Source organism: Archocentrus centrarchus, chromosome 13 (genome assembly GCF_007364275.1).
Source record: "Archocentrus centrarchus isolate MPI-CPG fArcCen1 chromosome 13, fArcCen1, whole genome shotgun sequence".
NCBI classification, from domain to species: Eukaryota; Metazoa; Chordata; class Actinopteri; order Cichliformes; family Cichlidae; genus Archocentrus; species Archocentrus centrarchus.
The window spans coordinates 23,840,408-23,860,552 of record NC_044358.1 but is presented as its reverse complement, the minus strand read 5'-3'; the positions used below and the strand labels follow the sequence as shown (position 1 = coordinate 23,860,552).

Sequence of the window (20,145 nt, the reverse complement as noted above, 5' to 3'; positions counted from 1 at the left end):
TAATTTTAAAATCAAGTTTTTCTTTGTGCTTGGATGAAAATCTTTTGCAGCCAGTGACCACCTGGAACCTACAGATATTATGAAATGCTGTATTTCCTCCCTTGCTTGCATTCCAGGCCTTTTACTGCAGCTGCTTGTCTGTAGACTTTTCTTCCTTCAGTTTTTGCCTTTGCTAAGGGAAAATCTGGCTTAGTTGAATTATGGTGACTAACTCATCCATTTATAAACCTTCCATTTCTTACCCGTAAGAGGCTCTTGGATTGCTTTCGCAGTTTGCTTTGGGTCATCATCCATTCGCACTGTGAAGCTGCGTCTATCAGCAATCACACGATCAATAAACACTAGTGATCCAGTTCCCCTGGCATCCATGCAAGCCCATACATAACGCTGCCTCCAGCATGTTTGACATGATATAAATCACGAGCTGTTCCTGTGCTCCTCAGCAGTATGATCTCCAAGTCATGCAAAGTTACTCTGGCAGATTAAAATTTTGGAATCAGAAATTAACACAGTGGGTCCCTTTTCATTCTTAAATTGAAATAAAAGCTTCATTCACATACTGAGTTCTTAATCTCACATTCATTAAGATGGTGTCCTTGTCTATGTACTTTTAAACCTGACTGTTATTTACTATGTAAAAAATAATTTCTCATCCTGTTTTTACACAAGATTTCCAGGAAATATACTATCACCATTTTTCAGGGACAGTTCAACACAAAATTATTCATGTTGTTTTATTTAGAAACTTGTGATAAAAGCTCACAGCTGACTGGCACAGGAAATATTCTTACAGTAGTGTGAAATCTATAATTAAATATTAGATTGTCTTGATTCAGCGCTCCCTTACAAAAGTACATGATTTGGTGCGTGTGTGTGCGCGTGCGTGCGTGCATGAAGATAAACAAATCCCCAAAAAACCCCAAAACTCTGAAAACTTTTCACTTTCAGTTTATTGTAATCCATGACCTTCTGGACAAAGCAGGGATTTATAAACAGTTTCAACCAGTTTGTCTGTGCTTTGTGACTGAGAATTGTGCTGCCTTTAAAGTACAAAATGTGGTCAAGAGTCCAGTTATCTTGCTTACAAAGCAGCACCCCCTTTGAAAACCTGATAGTTTGACATTTTACAAATATAGAGAATTTCTGGGCAAAGATTTATAAGATTTATAATACTTTGTAAACACCATACTGTCTCTCCTGCCATGTTTATCCTTTGCAGATGAAAAATCTAAATTCAAATTCCAATCCCGTTAAGTCACATGTTCACAGCACTCACGCAGGAAATGTGCGCGCTGAGTTAACTGCACACACAGCCAAACAGTGCTGCCTGACACTGTCAAAGGAAGACTGAACACTTAAACGTTCACCAACGTGCTGCATTCCTGTCAGTTCCTGACAGGAATGCTCACAAGCACGGCCTGTACATGGAACAGTGTCGTTTTCATTGTAAACTTTCAACTTTGCATACAAAATTTTAAAACCCCACATTCCTCCTGTTTATTGTAGCTTAATTAGGTTTACAGCTGTGTCCTTAAAGTCGTTCTGTTTTACTCGGACACGCGTCGTCGCTGAGATTTTTCAGAGTTTGCGTTTTAGTTGAAGCCCACGCAGACTGATCAGTTTAAATCAGGCAATTCCAGTTTCCTTTCACAAACTAAAGAAACACTGATCAGAGAAATGAGATAACAGGCAAAAATTATTTACGCTGAACTGTAAACCCAATACTTAACCGCTGCTTAAGACACACAGAGGCACCGCATGTTTTGTTCAATGGCTTTGTGAGAATCCATAGTGCAACAAACTGTAGACAAACAAGGCTGTCGAGCTTCTTACTGTACAGTTAAATGAGGGGGGGGAAAAATTTCACTGCAGTTTTATACAAAAATCCAATTAAGAAAAAAAAAACAATTTCTGTTTCTAAGAGAAGTTAAAACTGTGGGATTTCCATGTAAATCATTTTATACTTGGGTGAACTCTTTGGAAAGAAAATAGCATGAGTCCACTGCACTGGAATGATCAGATAGCTCCGTTTTTAAAAAGGCAGGCACAGAAATCATACAAACACGGTAAGAAGGCTATACCAAGGCGGGAAAAAAATAATTAAATTAAACTGTATTTACACGCTGAGTTAGTTAACACATGGTCTGACCAGTGTTTTTAGTGTTGCTGTATACTTAGTCATCGAAAGTGGTCCAGGATAAAAATAAAAACACCCAACGCTCCTCAAAGGCTCATTAAAAAGGTGTTCCCTGTGGATCGAGTTCATGGCTAAGAGATGACTGCTCTGGCCACCCCTCACCAAAAGAGGGAGCTGTGAGGAGTGAGATGAGCAATGCTAGAAGTGTCTTTGCAGGAAAAAAGTGACTGCCAGAGGGCCATGAGTTCAGAGGACTCTCAGAAAAAAAAAAAAAAAACCCACAGCCCATGTGAAAAAAAAAATAAAAAGTTACAATTGTGCTTTAAATTTAACAGCTCATGTCACCTGCCCCCTTTATTCCACATAATGCATAATGTTAACTTTTGGCATATTCCACTTAACCTGCCCTTCTCACACCCATACAAGTGGATAAAGTCACTTGGTGTGAGTATTGAGAGGAGTAACTGAAGTGGTGGTCCTCTTCCAGTCATTCCTCTGTTAGTCTTAGTTTGTACAATCTTCTCCCCCAAAGTCTGGACATCCATCAGTCTTTTACTGCAGCCCCGTCTCCCGTTCAAGGAGTCTGCGAGAGCATACTGCTGAAGATATCTATGAGGTTGTCCAGTCCCCACAGGTAGCCGTCCTCCCTGTTGCCCTCCATCCAGGGAGTCCTGTGGTCGAGGGTTTGAGGTGACGGCAAGGGAACCGTCTTTCCAAAGTCAATCATCCAGACTTTGGCTTTTCCTGAGGCGTCATGCACGAACAGAAGAGAGCTGCCCACGACCTGCAATGGAAAAACCAGCAAGACCAGTGAGTTTAGGTATGGGAAGCTGATGGGATGACATGAAATAGGTAACTGGGACAACAGGTTTGTTTAAAAAGAAAAAAGAATCAAGTAAAATAAAATCAGGAGAACCGAGTGCGTTTTACCTCATGTGTCCTGAAGAACTGTGACTGCTCGAGGACTGAGCGGAGTTCCTCCAACCGCTGCAGGTAGAGTTTCTGAGGAAAAGAGAAAAAAAAGATGCAGGAACTGAGACCGTGAGAGCAGAAACAGAGATGATGTTGCAAAATGGAGGGGAAAAAAAACAACTTTTTGTTCTTCGTGTTTAAATGTAAGTGTAAAACCTTTCATCCTTGTTTCATGCAGCTGCTATTGCATGCAACAAGGATCTAAGTCCTGCATGGAGGACATGAGCATAGAGACTGAATGCAGAGGAATTAACTGGTTGTGAAAGGCAGAGGATTGGCTGAGCAGCAGCTCTAAGGCTTACTAATGAACATGTCACATCTGGTTTGCCTAATATGTGCAAATCTTTGAACAAAGTAACAACTTGCTGTTTGTGTCTGATGTGCGACTCTTCTAAACAAAAGAACAATGTGTTAAATAGTGAACTTCAGAGGAGCTGACAGATGGATGTTGTCACTTTTGGATGGAGCCATGACAGCTGTTTCTCTTATTTCCACTTCTTATAGTCTAAGCTAAACTAAGCAGCTGCTGACTGTAGCTGATTTTTTTTTTTGGCTCTTTTGCATTTACAAAATTAACAAGTGTGCTAGCAACATACCAGAATCTGAGTGTTGCCATCGACAAAATCCTCCAAGGCCTGCATCACTTGCTCTCTGTGCTTTGTCTTCTTAAAGTTGGTGTTGCAAGTTCCATCAGCTTTCTGTTTTAAAAAAAAAAAAAAAAAAGGAAACCATCAACATAACGTTCAATATATTCTTCACCATTTTGATCTGCATGAGAATGATGGCTAATTTCAGCTTATACATGCTAATTCACGCCACTATCTGCACAAACTATGCAGGTTTACTGCAGGTTTTAACAGCTGTGTTTTGTTGAGGTTTGAGGTGGAACTAAAACAAATAATATTCTCAATAAAAATAGAACTTGGCTGCTCACACTTGTTAAACTGGAAAATAAAGCCACAGGGAGGCCAGTAATACTTGCAGTGTGTCATCAGATATTTTCTTTCGTCTCTGAGTATCATGCAAATTCACTATTGGCACCCTGTGATAACCATCCCCGGATTTCGTTTTGAAAGAACAAACAGTCCCCTTAATGACTGTGCGTTAACCAAACACATTTTCCATTTCACCCCAGCGCACGTGGTCTCTCTTGTGAACAAACTGAAAAATGTTTACTGCCACTGATTGGTTTACGTCTTGCAGCAACAACCACAGCTATTTATTCTGACACTGAGAACTTCAGGCCAGATGTGTTTGTGTCCAGGATGTCCCCTGACCTTAATGCCTTCGATCCGGAAGCCCAAGGTGGCAGTGGAGCTAAGGGTCTCCCTCCACTGCATGTACCGCGGTTTTAGGATGCCCTGCTGGGCCCGTTCCTCCTCTGTGGGGGCCCCGGGGTCCACAGCGACCATTTTCTCATACATGTCCTTCCTCAAACGTGGACGCTCCCTCGCTTTTGTCAGCTCCTCTTCCAAGTACGTCCTGAAAGTATGAATTAGATTTTGATGTTGCTGATTCATGTAACAAAAGAGGCAGAAAATCATTAAAAAGTAAATGTATATGAAGGCTGATATTTTTTTAGGCTCATTTTGTCTTTCCTAAGGCGCAAGCTGGTTTTGAAAAATGTTTATTACCCAAATATATTTTCGTCATATGTCGAGTATTACCTGCTGCCCATCTTGCAGTCCATGATGGAGGGCGAGTCAAATTCAGCCAGCAGATCATCCATCAGGTTGTAGTCCTGCTCTTCTTTCTGTACTACACCGTGATATCCAGGCACATAGGGGCGCAGAGTGTCCTTCATTAGCTTCTCCAGGCAGTGCTGCTCACTCTCACAGTATCGCTTCAACAAGCGTCCGTACTCCCCAGCCTGGAAGTTACCTTAAAGAGAGAGAGGAAAACAAAAAAGAGGATTATAAGAACAGTTTGTCATTTTGGATAAGAAGATTTATGCCTTTCTTTTATCTGTATAGTAAATATAAGGCAGGAGACAGTAAGGTCAGAAACTACAACTTGTCAGTGCATTTTAGTTTGTGTACGGATTAAAAAAAAGTGAGTGAGCTTTAGAGGGCAGAGCCAGCCTCGGTGCCCCTACAGTTTAAGCTAAGCTAAGCTAAACAGCCTGGCTGTGCTGCTGTGGCAGATACGACAGTGGTATAAATCTTCTCTTCCTTTTCTCAGCAAGAACATCAATAAATGGATCTGACACGCAGGTGTGTGTATATCCTGCATTTAGACATACCTGCATGGCCAGCCAGCTGCACCCATGGATAACGCTTCTTGAAGGACACGACGAAGGGGGACCAGTGAACCATTGTCTTCAGCTTATGCCAGGACTTATTCTGGAAGAAGAAAAACAACAGAGGCTTTCATTGTCTTGTTTAAAAAAAACAAAACAAAACAAAAAAAAACAAAAAAAAAAGGCAAGGGTGGTCACACAGATGACAAATCTGAAGCTCTAACTAATCAGAAATGGGCTTTCTTTTCTGAACAAACAAAGCACTGAGCTGAGCGCCGACTGATTACTCATTAAAAGGAAAACCCAACCTATAATGTCCCCATGCCCACACACACTCATATCAGTAGACATTGGCCAGACCCTCCCCTTCAGCCAAGGCCAGGTGCACCACATACATGACAAAGACCATTCATAAAACATTTACCAAAGCCACCGCTGTGGTGTCGTAAAACAGAACCTCAGTGTCTGCAAGTGTGTGGGTCTGTGTGTGTGTTACAGTTATCAGTGTTGGGAAACACTAGAACAAGGACAGTGTGCAAGAGGCGCTTTGACGCAAGCGGTTTGAGAGGAGCCGGACATTGATTGATTAGAACATGTGTGTGGGAAATCACAACAAACGGACAGCCAGTTCTGGGACTGGGTGTGGGTGGGAGTGTGTGTGTGCGTGTGTGTTTCATTTAAGCTGATTAAGTCCTACAATGCCTAAATGCACCAAACGGATTTTTAATACAGAAATAATTCTGACCGAATGAGCAGAAAGGGAGACAAACAGGTTACTGTGAGTAATAAAATGCAGGTACAAGAGGCTATAATCATAAAAGTAATCTTTTTACAGCTAAATTACTTCTCTGTGTGTGTGTGTGTGTGTGTGTGTGTGTGTGTGTGTGTGTGTGTGTGTGTGTGTGTGTGTGTGTGTGTGTGTGTGTGTGTGTGTGTGTGTGGGGTTGCTCTTCACACTGTTCGGCCCATCTCTGCTCTGCATTCCTTCCCCAGCTGCTCTTTGAAACTGTCACAATAAAACAGTCTTAATCCAGTACTATAAACACACTGGAAACACTGTGCCTGTGTTTACCACAGAAGGAGAAAAAGTGCTTCAAGTTTTAAACTGTGCGCACTGTGTGTTTGAAAGCCTTGAAAAAAACATTCTTTAGCTGACGAAGATGGAGCCGTTTTACGTGATCAAAATAAAACCTCAAGATGTCATTTCAAAAAGATTTATTTGAATTTACTTGAATTGTGGATTATTTATGCTGCATTATTATACTTTAAATTGAATCAAACGTGTAAAGGTTGACTCAAACTACAAAAGGACCAGTATGAAGACAGAAAGGACACAACAAGGTGTTTGTGTATGCAGTTAAATACTTAAAAAAATCTCTTCAGCATGACTTTTTCAACATTACACGCCAGGCGACTAACTGGATTACAGATTTCATCTTGAAATGAGACGAGACAAATCTTGTAAGAGAAACGCTGCTTTAACAGAGGGGTGGTCAGCATCAGATCTGACACCCACGGATTGACCTCAACGCAGCCTCTGCCTCCTCAGGGTGAGGAACAGTGACGAAACACAAACCGCAGCACCCAAAGTGACGTCCATGAGTACATTTTCAACATGACAAAGATTCCTCTTGTTCACTTTGACACACTTCACCAACCAGCCCACGCCTCCATCTGATCCACAGATGAACAGAGATACATGTGCATCTGCAGGATCACACTGATGATCAAACTTCAGCCATTAACAATTTTCTCCTACTGTATCCTCATTTATTAGCTTGGTGATGGTGAAAATGAGGACATGACTCTTAATTTAGTTCCACCGCTTGATAACGAACATCCTTTAAATATACCGTCTGCAGGCGTTCCTTCATGCAGGCCTCTACCGTCTCTCAGGATATGCCTGTGCTGGTGTTTTTTGATCAGGGTTCCTACAAAACAGGAGCGTATCCACCCTTAAAACCATCCCCAGCCTATCCAGCATATCTCCTGTTTTCTTTATTTACAAAAGAACAGTTACATTTCCAACTCAAAAACATCCAAACAAACCCACAACAAAAGCCAGCAATGTTTAGACTCTCCATTCAGTCATGAACACTGTCAGAGATTCTAGAAAGACAAAATAAGGTCTCGGTTGCTTTTGAGTTGATGCAACAACGCCCTTAAAATTCCCAGACCACCCTTGACCTATTTTTTTAACATTTTTAGTTTAAAATTGAATATCTGATAATATTTCCTGTCTGCTGCCCCAGCACGCTTTGGCAACTGAACGCAGATAAATATTAGTTTTCTGAATGCACGAGACCAAAAATAGCATCCGTCTGCGGCCCAAACAGAATCTGTGTTTACTAATCAGATCTTTCACCTCTTCTTATCACTAATATTTAGTCATTAGTAGCATCGTTTCTCATCTGAAGAAAACCGCAGTGACAGAAGATCTGAGCAGAGAAACATGAAGCTTGACTCTCTCTTCTTTCATTTTTCCTCATCCACATCAGGCCCTCTTAACGGCCCCGTGCGACAGCTTAATGTGCTGCCTCTGTGGAGTCGAATGCACCTCCTTACCAGGGCCAGCGCCGCCAAATACTAATACTGCTAATATTCTGCTGGACATTATGGTGTTTTCAAAAGGCTGGTATGATAAATGTTCAGAAGCCCAACAAAGAGCACCAAAGAAGCGCTGCTGTCTCGTGGTGTGTCTCCGTCCCACACACACGTTTTAAAACACCGAGGTCACATTTCACCCCGCAGAGTCAAACCTTCGCCTTGCTGTTATTTTTCCTGTTTTGAATCAAGCGGAAATCCCTCGACTTCTTGCCACTACTGCTTTCTTTTTTTCTCCTGTCTTGTTCCCATCCTTCCTGATATTTCCTAGACATATGGGCTGGAATTCCAGGAATGTCACCGGTACCTGTCATGAGGGTACACGCCCAAACGCTTCCCAGCACAGCACCTCTGTGATAAGCAGACAATGACAACAATGGTTGTACTGGGAAAAAAAAAGAAAAGTCACACAGGCCACAAGAATGGTCGTTGCTAATCTTCCCTTTTACATATGTAAAGTGTGTGTGGAAGACAAGGAACGTACTCAGCTGCCAGTTCAGTAAGCACTGTAGCTGGGTTTGTCGTGTATATAAAAGAAATTATTGTCCACCATAGAAGAACCAAAAGTTAACAAGTTTGGGTTTTTTTCCCCTCAAGTTTCTCAAGCTTAAAACATGTTTTTGTTGGTCAAATGGTTAAAAAAAAAACAGACAAAGGTAATGTAACACAGACTCTGTGTGTTAAAATATATGTAGACCAATTGTGGTTATGTGCATAATTGCGCCCCAAAAGCCACTGTGAGCAGGAAAAACCCTGTCTTCAATAAGAATAGCCTATCCTTGGAGCTGTAACAATCAGGTTGGGTAAAACAAGTTGAGGAAACTATTTTTTATAGCTCATATATTCACTTTAAAGGCTTTCATTTTTGGTGCCGTTGATTTATAGTGTGAATATTCGGTCCACCTTAGTAAAGCATTACTTTTAGCTGTTACAGATGCGCAGTATTTGTCCTAAGCAGACTCCAAAAACTCTGCAGCCCTTTAATGCAACTGACTGCACAGTCTGATGCACGGTGAGCCTGCTTGCTGGCTTACTGGCTTCTTAATCCAGATAGAGTTCACCGTGGCCATGCGGGATGAAGTGCTGAATTTGTGCCAGATGGCCCTCGCATGCTGTAACAGCAACAACATGCTGCGCTATCAATCATTTTTTTTCATTTGAATACCCAAACCGGTTTGATATAATCTGCCCTTATATCATGTTTCTGAGGAAGCATGACATCAGCGCACGTTTATACCAGCGGGTAAAGTAGGCTAAATTCAAATCTGTATCTCTGCTCTCTGAATAAATCAATTTTGGATCCATTTCTTACCTGGCAAACTGAGCAGTAGCGGAGGAGGCAGGTGCTGACACAGACGCACACTGCCCTGGAGACGAAACGAGAACGCAACCAGCACAAAATGCTTCGTGCCATCAGGACAGGGTCTCCCCAATCAACCCGTACCAGGGATGTGTGCCACCCTGTGGGCTTGAGATCCTTGACTGCCATCCACTGTATGCTCTGTCTTCTAGTAATTCAGCCTCAGTCAGTCTGTAAACCCTTGCTGCAAAGTCAATCTTGTGCTGTCCAGCGAATAAGCTGTCACCCGTCTCTACAACCAGTTTTGTCATCTTAATTCAGTTTGACCCATTGCATAATTTTATTACCCCACCCTCAGTTTCTTCACACTTTCTCAATTCTTTGTTGCTGTCATCTAACCAATATCTACGTACCGTCCTAAGGCTGTCCTTTTTCTGGTTCTCGCCGCTCTCTGCTTGCTTGAACTAGTCCTCTTTCCTTGTTGTTCCTCCCTGAAATCATTCACCCCGTCTCCCTGAAGGCACAAACCCCCACTCTGTGAGCCGTCTTCTCTTTCTCCCAGTATAACCTTTGTCTGTCTCCTATCTCTCATCCTCTAATCCCCACTGGGCCTATCGTGAGCCTCATGCTGAGCCAATCTCCTGCCAGATTCAGTGGAGGTGGGGGTAGAACAACAAGCATTTCCATACACTCCCAGAGCTCCTCTTTTGTCTGCATGTTCTTCTGCTACACTATGCGGCCTACAGAGGTGTGTGTTTGTGCGCAGAGACAAAGTAAAACCTGTCAGACGACTACCATCAGCTACAAGAGCGGCAACACACTGTATGCAAACACTGAGTGTGTTTTCAGGTACTCTTAGAGCTCTTTTCTCAAAACTACTTTATATAAACCACATCCCTTTCCCTTCACTCAAATTTTCAGTGCTAAAGAAGCTCCGCTGTGGTGGGCCAGTGAAAGCACACAAGATGGCGCAGGTTTCAAACAACACCAAAATCCATCTGCAGAAAAGAGACTTGTGTGTCTCTTTTATCTAATAGTGTTTGAAATGTTCAAATAACCCAGAAATGCATCATCATCACTTAATATCACAGATAAATGGAAATGTATTTGATACTTGCTGGTTCAGTCCTTTGCAGTGTGAGGATTTGCTGCTTTTTTATGACTTTTTCCAGAATTTTTTGGAAGTATTCAAGCTCATAACTATGTTACATCTTACACCGTGATGCTAGTTTTCACTCTTGGCCGCGTCGATTTGCGGAGTGCATTTACAATTTAAAAAAAAAAGTTTTATTGGCAGCCCTAATTTACATAAAATTTGATATACTTCCAGTGAAAACCTTGAGGTAAGAAAAAAAGTCCAGTTTCCAGCTTGCATATGAAGTATTTACTTATGAAGGACTGCCTAACTGGACACTAACAACTTACCGTCATGTGTGGTGACTTTTTTTTTTTTTTCAGTAAAAATGCGTAATACCTTACTTTTTATTACACTAAATTTATTGGTTGGTTAATAATATTTCATGTTAAACTTAACATTACTGGTTTCAGGTTTTTATAATTCTGTAATTGGCTGCACTTTTTTGATTTTATATAACAAAGGAAAACTCAATGATATAATTTATAATGACATAACAATCACAGTGAGTACTTGACCTTTTCTCTTCTTTCCTAATGCTGTGACCTCTTTTACTCAATAAATGTAGCCCTTTTGTTTATTTTATTTAAAAAGGGACAATGTACACTGCCCATGATGTAAATGTGCCAGATTTAGCCATACAGGCTCATTTTCATATGCAGTCCCTGGCAGGTTTAATGGAATTATTAGACAGTAAAAGGAAAATTAAAATGCAAAAGAATGTATGCAAAGAGCCAGAAGCGCATGAATGATAAAACCAAAGTGTAACCGTATACCATATTAAAAACTCAAACTAAAACTAAAGCACATGATCACAATTACAAAAACAGACAAAGCAATTACCTAAAAATTCTCCAGATTATGACAACACACTTGATCATCCATTTGAGCCCCATTTTATAGGTTTGATAAAGAGTTCAGAGCTATGATGTCTCTTAGCTCCTTAGTAGAGCTGCTTGATAAGAAAGTGAATCTGGTGTTTCATGCACCACTGGATTTTATTTAAGTGTGGGTGTTAAATCTTCTATTAGGTTATTCTGAGTTGCGCACACACATACATATATACACATATATATACACACACATATACGTATGTATGTATGTAATATATATATATATATATATATATATATATATATATATATATATATATATATATATATATATATATATATATATATATATAAAAAACACAAAATGGAATCAAACTTAGATGCAGCATGGACTTTTTTGTATCATGGATTTTGTGTATAAGTGCTGTGGGAGTGATGTGTGGGATGGAAAACAAGTCTGCAATTGTGGCTCATGAGTGAATAAGCATGAATAAATAAGAATAATCATCAAGTGTAGGCTCCATGTTCAAAGTTTCACTGTATGTTTTCGTCTGTGTGCGCTCCATCTTTTGTCTGCTTACTCTAATTTTCCTCTTGTTTTCTGTTCCACTGCATGCTTCACGGCATCTCAGAGGAAAATATTAAGCTTTTTTAGTGCGAGGCCAAATGTGGAGGGAGAAAGAGTGCCTCATGAGTAAGACGGATCATATAAAAATATCTGCAGTGTTGTGCCGAGCAGGCATTGGTAGGAATTTATGTCTTATAGCATTCAAATGTCAGGGACGGAGTAGGCACTGTTGGTGAGAGAGCGAACAAGACAAGGAGAAAAAAAAAACAAAAAAACAAAAACGCACCATATATGGCAAAGACGTTGCCTGGCAACCAGCTCAGCCTTCAGCCCAATTTTCCATGACACACAATGAACTCTGAATGCAAGACGGCATTGCTGTCTGCGTGTGTGTGCGCGCGCGCGCGTGTGTGTGCGTGCATGCGTGAACATGTATCTGCTCACGTCACCCTGTGAACAAAATGTAAATGTAAGGTTTGTCTGCGAGCTGACAGCATGGCCACAGCTTGGCTTTTTTTTTTTTTTTTTTTCTCCACAGCTAATAAACACACTCCCTCTTTCTATTAATTACAACAAACAACAGTGCTTTTAACACAACTGCAGAGAGTACAAAACGTGCCAATTAAAATGAGTTCTTATCAGAAACGACAGGCCTGCGTCATCCTGTTTGTTACAACAGATCAAGTATAAGTCCTCAGGTTGCTCATTTCCTGGCTGTTAGTATAATAGCCAGGAAATTACACTGTCCACTGGCCTGCTCACTTGAGATATTATTACAGTAACCAGATGTGAATCAATACCCTTGAAATGAAATGTACAGAAATTAGTATTTGAAGGTGACAGGGGTATTTTGTGGACTTTACACAAAAAGCAATGACTGACACAGGAGCAGGTAAAGATGACGAGATATTATAAATGCTGAACATAGACACCCCCATCCCATTTGAAGACTCCACATTGGCTTCTTAGAAGTGATGAAGGTGGGGTTTTTTTCACCACTTTGTGACCTTAGACATTTGAAACACAACTATTTTTAATCTAAACGAAAGCTGCGAGTGTACAAACAATACTTTATGCGTAAATCTGAAACTTCAAAAAGCAGGAGTTACCATAATAACATAGAGCAATATTAATTTTCAGTTGATTAAGATTAGTAGTTGGGTGTACAAAATAGGGACGCTATTTTTATGCTTAATCTAACTAAGCCATTGTGATCAAGTTGTATTAAGTTTTGGTTGAATTTTGTTTGTTTCTGTGGCTGTTGTTTGTTTTGTAAGTCTAGATTATAGTTATAAAACTAGAATAAAAACCGTAAATGAAGAAAGAAAGCTGCCCATACAGTCTTTATTTTGAAGTGCAGACCTCTAACTTCATTCACAGCAATAATCCAATTATCAAACATCAATTAGAGCTTGTCTCTGCCTCACTGTGATTTCAAAGACACTAGTGTTTTTCTGCGGTTATGGAAAGGAACTAAACAGTTTGGGGGGGAAAGCAAAATCTATGTTAAAGAGGAGATCCAAGGTGGTCTAATCTATGACCATGAAGTCAGCCTGAAGTTTAAATTGCTCCACGTTTCCAGAGTGACGCATTTTTCTCTCTTAATCTATGAAAATAAATAAATAAATAAATAAATAAAAAGGGCGGCTTTTCCGCCGGGAAATAGTTGCAGCTTGTGACACAACCACTGACAGACCTTTATGCTCTGGACATTACAGCATGAATCACACACTGACAGCGGAACACCTTTCCTGGTGATGCGGTGCTGCCTGAAAACCTGGACATTCAGCATTCACATGCCGCTGAGACAATAAAATGACACTATTTTTAAAACATTCCATGCATGCAAGTCAGCAGTACATCAAAGCTTCCTGACGCCAGAGGAAAACATCACGACTTCCTACTAAACATGTCCGGAAGAGAGGAAAATCTGTAAGCGACTTGGGGCTTCAGACTAAACTCTCCAGCAGCGTCTGTAGAGCCTTTTCACAGTTCAAAGTGCTGACTGTAAACGGATGACAAGTGATTAAAAAATGCATTCAAACAATGTTTAAATGGCCCTCAGGCTGAGCTCAAATAAGCCATGTGATCATGAGGCACGGGTGATGGAAGGACACAGAAGTGGGGGCTGGCAATAACAGCCATTTTCCCCCTCCTTTTGGTTTAAATTTGTTACAGTCATGTTTCATTATCAGGGCAGTGTGAGTCAAAGTCTTCAACCACACATGACACAAATTAGATCAAAAGTCTCTCCTGAATGAACGGGCCTTTTTTTTACCCGCATTTGCAACACAGCAGCTGAAAAATCTTCACATGCTGGCAAATAATGAGCGTTAATTAATCAATATCCCAAAAGTTAAACCAACCTTCTACTTAGACTGTCTATATACCACCAGCAGTGACTGTTATGACTGCTGTTGTAAACTGTTCTGATCTGATGAGTGAATAATGTGCTTGTGGCTGTCACAGGATGCAAGAACATAACTGTACATGTCTTATGCAGGGTGTGTACTGGATTCTAATATTTAATACCTATTCTATTACTCTGCTTTTTTACTACCCACTTTATTAGTACCTGTGTAGTCACACCTAACAGCAGGGTTTGCGCATTGGAAGAATGCTTTGAATCATGGTATGGTCAATTGCGCAATATTTGCATCAGTATGTTTTGTTAGCTGAAGCAGTAAGACCAGTTTTTTTTTTAATAATCAATACAGAGTGAATGAAGCATATATAATCAGTGGCATTGTGATTGCAAGCAAAAAAAAGACCGTAAAAAAGAAAAAAAAAAAAACAACTCACCCCCGTCCCATCCTCTGGGCTGCACAGAGACCGGGCCGGAGACAGGCTGGACTCGATGTCGCTGCCCGTGAAGTCGTCCTCGGACTCCTCGAAGGATGAGGCGGAGGACAGACCGATGGAGGAGGAGTTGGACAGCTTTCTTGGGGAGTGCATCAAAGCAGGAGACCCTCCGCAGCCGCTGTCCGAGCAAGGGGACTCGTCTTCCGGTTGAGGTTCCAGACAGGAGCCGGTGTTGAGCTCCGTTCTCGAAAGGGTCGAGACTTGAGAGCGGCTCGGACTGGGGTCTCTTGTTATGATGAGCTTGGGTATGGTTCCTGGAAAACTTTGGCCTCCCGGTGGACTCTGACTGGTCTGATCAGAGTCCGTTTGGCTCTTTGTTTCAACAGAGCAACTATTGTTCAGGTCGCCGGCCGCGTTGGGTGTGCATGAAAAGGTGCTACGGTCGGTTTTTGTCATTTTAGCCTCAGCGTGATCGTCCTTTATCAAAAGTCCCCCGTCCAAAAGTTGATCTGAGGGCAAAGTAGACAAAGTCCGCTCAGTGCCCGGGTCAGAGGTCTGCAGAGGGGGTGAACGGGATGAACCCAGACTAGTTCCAGTTAAAACCCTATCCTTAGATACAACAGGATCATGGTTGCTGTCCCCCAGTGGCTGATCTTCCATGGCCCTCGTCTGGGGATCCGAGGCATTGTCCTCTCGCACGGGTTTCGGCTCCTCACAGCCCGCACCGCTGACTTCACAGCTCCACCTTTCCAAGCCTGGCGCATCGGATGAACCAGCGACTGCCTCGCGGTTCACGGCGTGCTGTGTAGGTTCAGTGTTTCCATCTAGGCCGGACGGCGTGTCAAAACAACCCGGGGCTGCTTGCTGTTGCCCGACCGCCGACACAACCTCGTCCCTCGGCAACTTTCCTACTCTGTGGCCGCGGCGCGTTGCTGGATCTCCAGCTGCGTTTCCGCCACCCAGATCCGCTTCACTCTGACTAGAGTCTCGCTTTCTCCTTCCCAAACACGACAGCACTTTATTTTTCATCGGATTCCTGTTTAACTGGTCACTCCTCGCCTTTTCTCCGCTCCCAGGTCTGCGGATACGAAGCCGACGGGCTGTCTCGCCCGCTTTCCATTTCGCTCTGCCTCGGGTGGCTGCGCTGTGCGATAGAGCAGAGTGAGTTTGGCCCATCCTGCATGCCGTAGTAGTAGCCAGGACCCAGACACACCCTCAGCGTTTGATTTAGAAAACAGATAGTCGAAACTACTTGGCCCGTGACTCAATCAAGCTACAGTAAGCCATTAATCACAAACTCCAGTCAGTGATCTTGATCAATCGCAAACTGGTCCATCCCTGTTAATCATCCGGGATTATACTGACCTGTGAAAACAAGCAGATGATGAATGATTTATTAAGCATACTAACTGCAAGAACAATAGCCAAACAAAACCCTATCAGAAACCCTTACCAATCATACTGATAATACACTGAAAATATACTCATAACAGCACATAAACAAATGGACATTCAAGAATGAAACCTATTCTGCTGTTCACTGTGACTGCTGCAGCCTAATAAGTCATGCGCTGTCTGAAAACTGATATTATTTCCGGCAGCAGGCTACAGGACAGAAACTGCCTGCTAAAAGTGCACTGGAAACTACACTGAAGCATATTTACAGGAAAATATGACAAGAACAAAGATTTCAATATTAGAGGAAAAACACTGGTGTGGGGAAAAATGTACAGGTTTCACAGAGATTCACTCAGTTTCACCATTAGTCACGTCAGTGTAATACTGCCCTCCCGTGTCTGGACACTATACCTTTGTCCCAGTTAGCTTGCCTTAGACTGATACCAGTAGGAGTTTAATTTAAGAAAAAAAAATCCCCAAACAAGGTACAAAATGTTAATATATGTTCAAAACAAACCATTAAGGTGTCCAAAATAACAATTAAACAGGCTGAATCAAATATTTAGCTATTCTTCACAACCCAATGAAGAATCAATATCAATTAATATGTCAGAATTTGATGAATTAAGACGACTCATTAACTGTATATAAAAGATGGACGTAACTTACAGGTCCCACATTCTTTGTAAAGGCCAGCAGAGGGTGAATCCTTTTATTTAATCCCTTTTTTTTAATGTCATAATTAGGGAAACTGTTTTCTTAAAGCACTTAATAATAATAATAATAATAATAATGATAATAATAACCTATATTTGAGACCTATACTATGAAGCAGGATTTTGGCTTATCCAGGTAACTTTGGGGTTAACCCTGGGTTTTCTGTACCACAAAGATGGTTCACTTCTTACCAGGGTATGTTGCCTGCTTAACCTGCTCTGGAGATCAATGTTTTAGACTATCTTCTGGGGGATATGTTTTCTTTGCGCAGCTTGTTAAGCTGTACCTCACTAAAACCACTGAATGAACTGTGGGTTGCATTCTCAGGGGAATGTGCGTGTATTAATTTGATAATTTAGAAAACGTGATTTTTCACATTTCCTTTATCAGGCTGTGACAGTAAGCTTTAATGTTTAAATGGATCCAGTTTAAAGTTTCAGACCTCTAATGCGCATCCGTCACCTTAGAAATAAACAGCAGCACAGAGAGGACACTCAGCAAAAATATTTAACTGGAATTAAAATGTTTACTTTATCACTCTGTCCACTAAGATTAATTATTTGCTTCGGCATTAATCGTGCATTCTTTTTTACAACAGTGTTGCATTTTACTGGGATATGTTTTGTGTTCTTTATAGATGTTTATTTGATAACGTCTCTGGATTAAGTGGCACTGCTGTGGAAGAAAAGTCATATGACCCATGAAACGTCCTTTTTAGATTGGTCAGATACTGCTGACACCACCCCTTTCATGTGAATACACAGGGGGAAACTCTGGGTCAACTTAATGAGTTGATAACCAGCTTTGTATTAGAGTAAGAGAATCCAGATGGGTATGTTGAACTCGCTTCGTAGTACAGGGCCCAGGTTTATTGACTCCTTTGCCTTTTACCTCAGTAAACATTTTCCTGATGTGTTGATGGTCTTTATATCTTATCGAGTTTAACATGCCGTTCATTTTTAGATCATTGTCCTTGATAAAAGAGTGGACACTTTGATTGACATGCCGCTACCCTGCAAGTGTAAAGCCTCCCTCGGCTTTTCACTCAGATCCGCCCTTCACTCATGACATCCCGTTTCAAAACCACCAAGATGGCGACAGCAATGACACTCAGCTTGAGGCCTCAAAACGGGAACTCGTGAACAAATAGGTGATGTCACTGTGGCCATGTCCATCTTTTCTATACAGTTTACCAGCAGTCTGAAGCTTGAGACTGCTCATCTGCTGACCTCATTGACTGAAACGCTTGGCTTTTTCAATATGAGAATCCATCACTGTAAAATAGACATGTATATATTACAGAAAATAAGGAAAAGTATAAGGATCCCCTTTAATAATTTATTTATAATCCTTCTAACATTAGATCTGTCAAAACACAGCCTCAACTTCCTCTCTCTGCTCATAGGAATTGCTGTTTTGCAATATTTCACATGTAAATACAAGACAGCAGTGTGAAGAGTATGAAATGATAGCTTCCCTCCTATTATAAGGTCACTTCAAGCCTTTCTGGAACAACTGGCATTAGAAATGAAACATAAAGTGAAGTGACTGTCATTTGCTGTGACAGCTCTTCAGTCAAAAGGAATGCTCACAGGAAATGAGACAGGAAGGATAACAATGGAAACAACAGCTCATTCAGACCCCCCACCCCATACACACAAACTTCATTATATTCGTGCATAATCCAAATAAAAGCTAATCCTACATAATGACTCACACTGGAGTGAATAACTGATAATCTTGTGCTATCCACAGAGACTCAAACAGTGACACATTGTTTATGGGAAGTTGAAAATTTCAAAACAAGTCTAAAAAAAGATAAGAAAAAGAAGAAAAAACTCTTCCTTAAAAATTATCTAAGATGTCAGGGTGATAAATGGGCAGTAAACGACCGCCATCAAAATGCCATCGCTCATCTCTTTATAACTGTTTATTCAGTCAGGACTGTGCACTTTGTAGCTAAAGTGGAAAAACACAGCCAATCTACACGATGGGATTTATCGGTGAGTCATTTGTTTAAAGACTGCTTTGTACATAACGCTTTAACTCGAGCTCGGTCAGCATGAAAGCATTTTAATCCTGACTTAAAACTGTCCAAAAATTTAAGCGGCTGTGCCAGTTTTCCGTGTTTCAAACAATAAAAGAAGAGCCAGCTTTTATCTGCAGGTTTTCAGCCAAGCCAAACTGATCAAAACAAACAAACAAAAAAATAAACAGATAAAATCACAAGAAACTTCCGCCAAACTTACCCGAAGGCTCCTGCTGTGCTCCTCCGATGGTACGCAGGTGTTTAAAAGAAATTTGAAAAAGCTGCCAGTGATGCGGAGATTTAAAAACCTCTGGCAGGGTGTGACGACGATGTGTCCGCGGCTGATCTGTTCTGCTAGTGTGTGTGAAGCGCTGCTGCACGGAATGAAATATCAGCATGTGGTTAAAGTAAAAGAGGAAGCGCTGTTTAAGCAGGGGTAAGTGTTCAGGCGCTGTTACTTCCAGAGACACCTGAAGTCGCACAGGCTAACGAGCTTCCAACCGACGAAAGTAACGGCCGCAAAAAACAAACAAAAAAAAAAACGATTCAGCGCAGTTTAAAACGCAACTGCGCAGTAATTAAGAAGTGGCCGAAGCAAAACGCAATCAAATAAAAATGTTGTCACCCAAAATAATCTTTATTATTTCGCAGAAAATATTACAGACAGCCAGATGACGACGCAACGGTGGCCCACCGGTCATTTAATGGCGTTACCTTCAAGTGCACCACGAAATTTCGCTTTTTTTAAGGCGTTGAAGTAAAACTATTTAATGACCGTTTCAGCGCCGTTTATAATTTAGCAAATTTAAAATTTTAATCCCTCTATTTATAATGCCACAAAGGGTGTGTCTGATATTAACATATATATATATATATATATATATATATATATATATATATATATATATATATATATATATATATATATATATATATATATATATATATATACATGTATGGAAACTTGTTTCTGACACTGATTTTTAATGTATTTATTTGTTTAGTTATTTACTTTTGCCATCTGTATATCAACATTTCTGGTTATTATGGTTTGACGTAATAACTTGAAATTGCAAGTTTCGTATCTCAAAATTTTGAATTACTCACAAATAAGTCAGAATTTTGAGACATGTTACTCCTAATTTTGTCTCAACTGCCTGGCTTTTTTTTTTTTTTTTCAGTGGTGGAAACAAGCTTCCATAGTACTGACTTCTTATTATACATTGCTATTTTTCTATGTTGTTTTCGTGATAAGAACGAGAGTCTATTTAAATATATTTGGTTTATTTTTAATTTTAATTTTAATTTGGTTCTACTATAAAGCTGTTGTTGCTTGAGCTAACAAGTCAGCTGGATAAACAGTGGAGTATAATGGACTAAAAGTAACATGGTGAAACATGTTTTTCAGAAA

The 20,145-nt window shown here is 40.8% G+C and overlaps 1 protein-coding gene across 1 annotated transcript; it reads right to left on the bottom strand.

Moving 5' to 3' along the window:
- Positions 1–932: 932 nt before the first annotated feature.
- On the bottom strand, positions 933–19,406 carry LOC115790621 (inositol-trisphosphate 3-kinase A-like). The gene is made up of 8 exons (XM_030744470.1): positions 18,955–19,406; positions 14,591–15,955; positions 5,352–5,451; positions 4,777–4,990; positions 4,387–4,591; positions 3,706–3,807; positions 3,068–3,139; positions 933–2,921 (listed from the first exon to the last, which is right to left on the bottom strand). Exons 2-8 carry the CDS (start codon positions 15,764–15,766, stop codon positions 2,712–2,714), a joined length of 2,079 nt encoding a protein of 692 aa, XP_030600330.1. The 5' UTR covers positions 15,767–15,955; positions 18,955–19,406; the 3' UTR covers positions 933–2,711.
- Positions 19,407–20,145: the final 739 nt, after the last annotated feature.

What these genes read in the sequence shown, in the direction of transcription:
- LOC115790621 (XM_030744470.1), bottom strand. Translation starts at nt 15,766, where the DNA reads ATGGGCCAAACTCACTCTGCTCTATCGCACAGCGCAGCCACCCGAGGC. An exon ending in TCCGGATCGAAGGCATTAAG is followed by an intron (nt 3,808 to 4,386) that starts GTCAGGGGACAT and finishes TTTTTAAAACAG; the next exon opens with AAAGCTGATGGAACTTGCAA. An exon ending in AGTTCTTCAGGACACATGAG is followed by an intron (nt 2,922 to 3,067) that starts GTAAAACGCACT and finishes TTTCCATTGCAG; the next exon opens with GTCGTGGGCAGCTCTCTTCT.